The sequence below is a fragment of the Telopea speciosissima genome, unplaced genomic scaffold, assembly GCF_018873765.1.
Source record: "Telopea speciosissima isolate NSW1024214 ecotype Mountain lineage unplaced genomic scaffold, Tspe_v1 Tspe_v1.0111, whole genome shotgun sequence".
Classification (NCBI taxonomy): domain Eukaryota; kingdom Viridiplantae; phylum Streptophyta; class Magnoliopsida; order Proteales; family Proteaceae; genus Telopea; species Telopea speciosissima.
In genome coordinates, this window is record NW_025317447.1 from 89,519 (window position 1) to 98,999 (window position 9,481).

General features: G+C 37.7%; 1 protein-coding gene across 1 annotated transcript; it reads left to right on the plus strand.

Moving 5' to 3' along the window:
* The first annotated feature begins 2,490 nt into the window (after positions 1–2,490).
* Positions 2,491–8,236, plus strand: LOC122647670 (ankyrin repeat protein SKIP35-like). Its single transcript, XM_043841026.1, has 2 exons — positions 2,491–3,663; positions 7,687–8,236. The coding sequence occupies exons 1-2, from the start codon at positions 3,023–3,025 to the stop codon at positions 8,198–8,200; spliced, it is 1,155 nt and encodes a 384-aa protein (XP_043696961.1). The 5' UTR covers positions 2,491–3,022; the 3' UTR covers positions 8,201–8,236.
* The last annotated feature ends 1,245 nt before the right edge of the window (positions 8,237–9,481 follow it).

Here is a 9,481-nt window from a genome sequence, read left to right on the forward strand (position 1 = left end):
GCATAATCTGGATCTTGTGCCAAGTATGACATCAGATAAAGCCTATTGGAGGACAAAAATCCACATTGTCAACACCTTGCAGTTGAGATTTTTCCAAATGTTATGGGCTATCCTCTTTCTTCTTACTTTTTTTTTTTTTTTTTTCGCTTTGCGTTTCTTTTTTTTATTATTTTGCATTACTCTTATTTTCTCTTTTTTTTTTTATGAAAATCTCATTTTTTCCCTAGTTTGGGAAGGATCCATGTAGCCGACCCCATTTAGTAGGAATACGACTGAGTTATTGTTATACTCGTGAAATAGAATTGTTGAAGAAAAGAGAGCCTATTTGACCCAAGTATATACAATAGTGGGTTTTGGTACATAAATTGTCATTGGGGTCATGACATACCAAGTCTCACATGAGAAGATATGTGTCATTGGCAATATGCATGCAGTTATACATCATATCATCACATGCTTGTCGTTTTGTGCATCATTGGTACTTGCTGTTCCTTTCTCTCTATATATTTTTTAATACTTGGTGTCTCTTATCTTTTTTTTTTTGTTGAAGTGTGTGAGTTTAATTCAATAGGAGCCACTTGATGACATCGTTGTTTTTTGTTTTTTAGGTAGCCATGACATCGCCTGATTGCATGCCATTATTGTATAAGCATCTAAAGGTGAATATGACTTTGCTGAGGAACTCTTTTTTGTGTGGTGGAGGAGTGGGGCGCACCAATGGGCTGAAAACTCTTAGTGTGGTTTGTGTGGTGGTGTATTCATCCAATATCTTCTTTTCTCATCAGCAAAAGAGTCTGATTTTCTATTTTGAGATAAGAAAAAGGAAGCAAACAAAAAAATAATATTTAGATTTTGTTAAATTATATTTGTATCTTACATGCTAAGTTAACAGTAGACAATGATAATATATTTAGTGAAAAAAATGAATTAATATTAGGAAAAAATAATGATGCTTGATCGTGTGGTTATTGTGCCTATGACACATGAGTGCACGGAACTACTATCCAACCTTTCTTGAAATCAAATATTTCATCCGTGTTGATGCCCTTGTGTGCACTCTCATTGGCCCTTGCACTGGTATGGGGTTTACATGACCAAGCAACGATCTCTTATCCTTATTACTACAGAAATTTGTTATGTTTCCTAAAGTCACAAGGTATTTATTCTACCTCGTAGATAGATGATATATTCAATATAACCATTGAATAGAGAGAACATGGTCTGGATTAGTCGTGTCAAATTTTAAAATCTAATACAATCAAATGTTCCATTTTGTATTGGCAAACTTTCTGTACATACCTATGCATGAATACTAGTACTCTAAACATTACAGTGCACTATCTTAATTCTTAACAATGAGTGAAAACAAACAGTTTAGATCAAAATAAATATAAAACTTGATGGTTCAGATTTGTCTTGTGACTTTTGAAAATTTCACTTACCATTATTACATGAATAATAATAATAAAAAGATCGGGTTTTTCTTTAGCCACGGTAAACGGAAATTCATTTATTACGGTGAGTTCAAATCATGGTTCAAAGTATTGGAGACCAATACTGGTTTTTTACCAATACAATACTAATTTAGGGTACTAACCAAGGGTAAAAATCAAAATAAAACTGTTTTTATTGAAATTTAAGGATAAAATCTTTCGATACAAATCGATGTGGATTGATATGGCATCGATATTATGTGAGATTGATACTGATTACTAAAACCCTTGTTCAAATACGCAGGAGCATGAGGATGATATTTTGGAGAACATATTAACTTTCTCCGAGCGGTGGAGGAAAACTCTGTGAAAACAAAAAATATCTCTTATGAGGAAGTACTTCTTTTTCCAAAACATAAAATAGCATAAAATAAAAAATTACTTTCTTTTTCTGGAAAATAAAATAAAATAAAAGGAAGGGAGGAGAGAGAAAGGTTTCATTAAATAAAAGGGTTTAGGAAACGGTATCAGATTGCCGTATCGGTATATTGACTGTGATTTCCTGACCCATATGATCGGCCACTATGGTATGAATATGGGATTTTTATGAAAACTAATGATTTGATTTTGTATCGGACTGATACGATGATTCGAATACCGATACTGTTACCGTGAGCTAAATGTCTGAGATAGAGAGAGAGAGAGTAAATTTGTTGTGAGGGAAATAGAAAAATAATAAAAAATGGAATACCCTTTCAGTTCCCAATTCCAGATTCTGTTATTTGGGTTATTGCCTATCTGCAAGTATTTTGTTGTTTCTCTCCGTCTTCCTGGGTTCTCTTTTTTTCCCCTTTTAACCAGGTCTCTCCTCTCTCGTCCCTTGCCAATTTGTGATGTATGTTTTTCTGTTTCCTGCAGATTTATGAAGTTGTTTCTTTTCAATCTCTGATTTTTTCTTCTTCTTTACTGTATAATTGTTTTTTTCCCCTATGTTGATTATCATCTGTTTGGTATGTTGCTTGGTTTCTCGATCTCTGATTTTTTTTTTTCAGGGGGAGTATCTGTGGATTTGATCATGGTGGATTTTAAGGGCTCTTAAGAGGGTTCCCTTCAATTTCTTTTTCTGCGGGAGACTAGGGTATAACGACGGAATTGGGTTCTCTAGGACCGATAAAGGAGATTACAGCTTTCTGATATGTATGCTTGTTTGATGGTTGTTAATGAGAGTTCAATCATCTGAGCGAAGTGATTCAGATTTTGTCCCGTTGTTAATCGTCTGTGATTCTGTCTATATTGGATTTGTGTTTGAATCGTTCAGATTTTCTGGTATTTTGGATTGATTCTCTTCCGGGTTTCTGCCAATCTCCTTGTTTTGCATGGTGACCAGTTTGGAGGAGTTGGTGGTTTTTCCTCTACATTAGACTTTAGAATCTGAAGAGGTTTACACTTAAATCTGTGCGATTATCCAAAGGCTTGATTTGGTGCCTGAAATGTCACACATTTTTGCTGTTTTGAGAAATTGAGAGGTGGACTTGATTTTAGAGTACCAATTTTGGGACAGACAGGTCCGTGGCGGTTGGTAGGAGGAGATGGAAGAAGAGATCATACCTGTGGTGGAGAGGGATGGGTTGCATTTGGGAAATAAGACCACTTCCGATGATCCCTTTTGTGCAGAAATGGGAACCGAAGAAAATGGAATCGGAAATTCCAAGGACAACGGAGAAGCAATTTTATCAGAGAAGGGCGAGGGAAGTAACGTCGTTTTCTCAAGAGAGGCTCCGCTTTTGAGCAAAGATCCTATAATATCTGGTGGTTGTAGTTGCAGTCCAAAAAAGCTCAAGTCGAGGATTGTGGCCGCAGATTTTGAGCTTCGCAAGAAGGAAAAGAATGGGCAGGATAAGAAGCTCAGTAGGCAAGACAGGATTGAGTTGGGTCGTATGTTTCAGGGTGCAGTGAGCTCTCACGATTGGGAGCTTGCAGAAAGTCTGATTCTGTTGGCAGATCCACAGACTCTTAATGACGCCTTGTGCATCTCTTTGGATTCGATATGGTTCTTGAGCACGGAGCAAGAGCTACATGGCATAACTGGATTGATCAAGAAGATCATTGCCAATGGTGCTTATGACTTCACAAGGGCAGCGCTTAGGACTTCATTTCTTGCCTCCTGTGTTTCTGCATGTCAGAGCCGGACAATGAGTTTAGCAGATACGGTAACTGTCATGGCCCAAAGGTAACTATTCCATTTTCAGAACATCAAATGATTTCCCTTGCTTATGTTTGATAAATAACAAATTCTTTTAAAGCTATGAATCTTACTGGTAAATCTCAAGCGTATCTTATTAATCAATTTTGCTCCTCGGTGGGCTACCTCACCCCTTTATTAAGTATAGAATCTATCAAAAGGTTATCAAAGGTCAAAGATTGAAATAAAATTTCTCTGACACATGGTACTTTTTCAATACTTCTTCTCTATTGAAGGAGTTCACTGTATCATTAGCAGCTAGGTGTTATCTGAATGACCTACAGTGCTATCGTTTGAGCTATTTACATTAGCAGAACTCCTACTTGCTATTTCTGTCTGTTGAAAATTGGCTTTGTACTTTTAAACTCATTCAACAATGTTTTTTTTTATGGATGGTGCTGGCCACGCAGTCTCAGTGCTCATGGCTTCCTCTTCCCTTCTTTCCTATATCTCTATCTTCGTTGCCACCAACCTGCAGATCTCAATAAAGACTTGTAGCATATAGTTTGATTTGCAAAGCACTGTTATAAGATGGTTAGCCGACCCCATTTAGTTGGGATAAGGCTGAGTTGTTGTTGTTGTCTTATAAGATGGTTCTATGGTTCTTCCCCTAAAAGTAGATCGGGCTTGCTAACTTGCTGTGGATACTTAAGCCACTGCATTCCAACTCTCAAATGACTAGCTGGGGCCCATTAAAAATCTTAAACTAGTAGTGGGTATATGTCCAATTGACTGTCCCGTTAGGAATTCGGAGCAAAACCATTAAGGTCCTACCCAACCCCAAATAAGGAACTCTTCCATCAATCTAGTATTATGATATTATTTGGCTTTAAATACCTGATGTATGCCCCTGATGTTTGCAACTTGATTGGAGGAAGACCTATTGATATGTGCCGCTTCTTTTTGAATGAAAGGATGAAGCACATACATTATTGGACCTTTTGAATAAGAGTGAAGAAGATCTTATGGAAATGAAAGTTCTTGGCCTAGAAGATCTAAAAAAGATAGAAATGTGTCATCCACATATTGAAGGTGTTAAATTCATGGAGCTTCTTTCAGTATTGATCCCTCAGTGCCCCTGGCCTTCAGATTCACCAACCACTTGCTTAGTACTTTCCGCTGCTAAAATAAAGACAATATGTGAGAGGTAGTTCTTGTCTTAGACCACTAGTACTGCGAAAGAATTCATTCTGAGGTACTGGCAACCAAAAATGCTTTTTGTCCTGTATATATGTACTTCTGAATCCCTCCCTTCCAATGAGATTCAAAACCTAACTTGATCATCACCTTCAATGAGAATTCATCTGTTTGCCCCATTCAGGCTCCATCTGTGGAGAGACATTACAAGAACTAAACTAGTGTTTTTGTTCTCCATGCATGTGATATGGCAGTATCCACATTTAAAAAGCCAATATGGATGAGGTAGTGTACATTGTACTATTGTAGTTGACATTCTACTTAAATATCTGACAACTATTTGCTCATTGGACTCCTCACTTTGTTTCATTGTGCATTATTGCCTGAAATTATGATGCAGTTGCATTAGACTATGATCCCGTATGGAAGCCTAAGTGCAAGCTTGGGAGTCCCACAACGTGTTGGTGGCAATCCAATGGGTTGAAAATAAGCTTTGGTAGTTGTTATAGGTTGTGCCTTTTATTTTCTTGGTTTTCATTATAATAGACCTAATTTTAACTCCATAAAGTGGGGGTGAAGTTGGTAAACAAGATTGGTAGTTAAGTGTTCGAGTTAGATTAGGATACTTAATAGCTTTTAATAATTTTGTTTTGAGTCTATTTACTTTTAGTCAGTTAAGTGATTGATTAGGAGTCATTTTATGAGTCAGTTTGGGAAATTTTTAATCTTTATATATATATGTATACAGTCCCATCAGTTGGACATGTTTTCTGTAAAAAAATTCAAGTTTTTTCAAGAGTTCTGGGCCTGTTCAGCTGTGCAAACGGGATTGGTGTTCTGGAACTGATCTCCCCTCTTCTCTTTCTTTTAGTTCTGTTAATCTTTCTTCTCAGGTGGGATTTTTCCTCCCTCTTCTCTTCTACTATTCCCACTCTTACTTTTGATTATTTCCTCTTCCTCTATTTCCTTCCAAGTTGGATTCTTCCATAACTTGAAATCTGTCCTTCAAACTTAAATCATCTTAAATCACTAAATCTGTCCATTATTTGGTTACTGTTTACCTCTTTTGAGATTCCGGCCATCAAATTCTTTCTGAATCTGAATTTCAGTTTCCTAATTCAGGCTGGATTCTTCCAAACTTGAAATCTGCCCTCAAACTTAAGTTATCTTTTGCAGTGTTGTTTTACAATTGATTTGACCATTTGATCAGCGTTTTCTGCACGTCTGATTTGTTTTTGGTTAGTCAATTTTCCCTCCAATCTGGTTTTATTCCTTACATTGAATCCTGATGCAAGCTGATCAATTCCCTTTTGATCCCTGGCTTGAATTGATCATCTACGTGTAGAGATCTACTGATAGTTTAGGGTATCAAATCTTTCTGGATAGCTTCTATTGCCACTGCCCATGGATCAATAGGTAGGGAAAAGGTAATCCATTAGTAACCCTCTGATGCACATGATCAACCTACCATATACTAGCATAGTCCTTTAGCCTGGCAATGGCTTCTGAACTCTACTTTATTGTGGTTGTTGCAATGGAACCTGCAGTGCCTGTTAACTGCTCTAAAGAAACCGTAGTGTCTTCATATTCGAGTTGTTGACACTCTGCCCATGTTTTATTGCTTTACAACAAAATCTGATGGCTGCAGGGGTCAATAATATCCTATATAACCTGCAGATGAACCTACTCAAGTAGTTCAATACAGATACTGCAAGTAACTCAGAGTCTGCCACTAGATGAACAGTAACTCCACCCTAATCCCAATGGATCCCAAGCAATCACAATTGTTTTGGGTAGGGGGTATACCTTGAAAGTCTCACACTTAAATGACTCCTAGGAGTCTTAGGGCTGGAATCGAACTGAAAACTATTCAGTTTTTCAGAATTTCAGCTTCAAGACTAAGAGAATGACAGAATCTATGAACTTTCAGTTCCCAACAGGTTTTGATACCATCTGTCAGATTTAACTCTAACTAGAATGTCCAGATTTCTACCTGATTGAAAAAACAAATCAAAGAGAATGCCAGAATCTATGAACTTCCAGTTCCCAACAGGTTTTGATACCATCTGTCAGATTTAACTCTAACTAGAATGTCCAGATTTCTACCTGACTGAAAAAACAAATCAAAGAGAAATTTGAGCCTAAACCTGTATTTAGTAGCAGCCAAAACAATACAAAAGCGATACATCGTCACAATAGCTATCTGCAGCAAAAGTAATGCCAGAAGCTTCAACAGATGGAAGAACTAGATTTTCCGACTCTAAACCAATTAAATATTAAAATTCTGGTCGGCCTTGTAGTTTTGGCAAAAAAAAAAAAAGAGAAAGGACTCCTAATAAGCTAAGCACCCTATTTAGACTCAAATTAAAAACTCCTTATAGAAATAGAAACCAAATTCTTTTGACGATCCTTCAAGTTGTCCCTCTTGGAGGGCCAATTAAGATCCCCTATAAGCCCATATAACATTTACGACGGTATCCCCAATACTGAAGCCCACTCAGCAAATCTCTAATAGTTCCTGGCAGGGCTCTCAGATTGGTTCGGCCCAGTCCAAAGAAGTGCTCCTCCATCAACCCACCACCAGCAGATGCTCCAATTGATCTGCATCAGAAGCGTTTTGCAACAAGTGGGTCCTTCTTTCTTTGGAGCTGTATAATGCTTCCAAAATATGATGTGATGTGTGTGGGTATGTGCATTGTTTAGTTACAAGTACAATAATATTTAAACAATAACATGATATATTACAACCTGGTTCCTGTGTTAGTGTTTTAAGTAATAAATTTATGTTACAACATGGTTCTTGTGTAAGTGACAAAATTTTGAACAATTGATGATATTGATAAACCAAAATTTTCATCGTTATTTCTTTGTCAGGTTGCATGAGCGGCTCCAGGAATGCAACGGGGATGAGGTTTTGAAGGCAGAAGCTGGTGCTAAGGTCCAGAAATTTACAGAATGGGCTTTGAAATGTATAGGCTTCCATTCCCGTTGCCAGGGGAATAGGGATAAAGTCAGTCACAGCTCAGCTGTTGAGATCCAACTCCAATTGTCAGCATTCAAGACATTTCTGGATCTTGCTGGTAATCAGCTTACTGGAAAGGACTTCACTGAGGCTTTCGATGCAGCGTGCTTTCCCCTCACCCTATTCTCTAGCTCATTTGACCCTGGTTGGGCATCGGGAATATCAGCAACTGCAATCCAGGGGCTGCTTGGGATGTTGGTAGAAGGGGGTGCTGATAATGTCAACCAGTGCTTTCTTGAAGCCTCCCGTTTTGGGAGTACTGAGCTTGTTCGCATCTTATTGCAGGTAACTTCAAGGTTCCTCATTGTAGGGGGTTGCATCCTATTTCTCTTCCTTGTATATAGAAATATTAGAGATAAATGGTGACTATGAAAGTAAAGTAGGAATTTGTTCTTACAATTATGTCATAGTATAGAAAGATAATACCATGTAGAAATGCTAGTTTCACTACTTTCACATGGTAACTATTGCCAGTTAGAAGTTTATTATTACGTGGTATGGTTAGAACATGAGGAATTTGTATTGCTGAAACGTAGGCTTGATGATTTAGTTTCTATGTTTGATAATTAGTGAATGTTTTACAGTTTCAAATTCAAAGACTCGCATGAAGATGTTAGGAATTCTGCCTTAAAGCTTAAGCAACAAGAAGGGAACCAGAGGCATATGCCTCATATGGACGAGCAATAACCAAAATGCTTTGTTTATGAGTTGTGGTTGAGGGAGTAATTTAGGACAGCCTTGTGTTTGGAGTTTATAGAGCTGCATGTTGAAGAAGAGATGGTGAAAGAAAAAGTATGTGAAGAAGAAGAGAAGGCCAACTCAGCAGTTGATGTCCCTCCTGCATGTAGCGTTCTATTGACAGCCAAGAAGTGCAAATGAGGTGGTGGATGAATTGGCTTGACAACAGTTGGTTAGACCCCAAATCAGTCTTGGGGATTCCATTCCTTTGGGTTTGGGGTTATATGTGGTGCTTTGATCCTTGAGTTAGGTATTTACTGTTATGTATTCCTATGTGCTAGTTGAGTTAGGTATCTACTGTTATGTATTCCTATGTACTCTTATGTACCACTATGTATTTCTACTTTACCATCAACAAAGTTGTCATTTATCAGTAACTGTTTTTGAGGGAGAAAAATGAGAGGTTGAGCTAAGTTTTAGGAAAGTTGACTAAGTGGGTGTCCCATACTGAGGCAGCTCAATGGAGATTAGCTCACTAAGTTAGGAGAGTGTGATCTTTGTATTGCCAAAAGAATATCTCGTTTACTTGGAAACGTTGGTCTAGTAGCTCCTTAGTGGGATTCATAAGCTTGAGAGCCCTCAATTTGGTTCAAAGTTGAGCCTAAATTTGGTCTGAGTTGCACCCGTAGAGGGAAGAGAGGAGATGTACATTGGAGGAGGAGGTTCCCATTGGCATGACGCGAGGTCTAGTTTTTGGAGTTCTGGTCTGCTAGACTGCAGGTTCCACCATAGTGATTTAGGGATACTCATATATTATTCTTGGTCATTCTAGTGATGCAGTTAAACATAGGATATAGGAATTTTTTTTGGGGTTGTTTTGTAATTTATTTTATTATTTTATTTATCCTTTTATAGAGTCCTAGGAGATTGGGTGGGCCTTGGTGCAACGGTAAAGGTTGCTCCATTGTG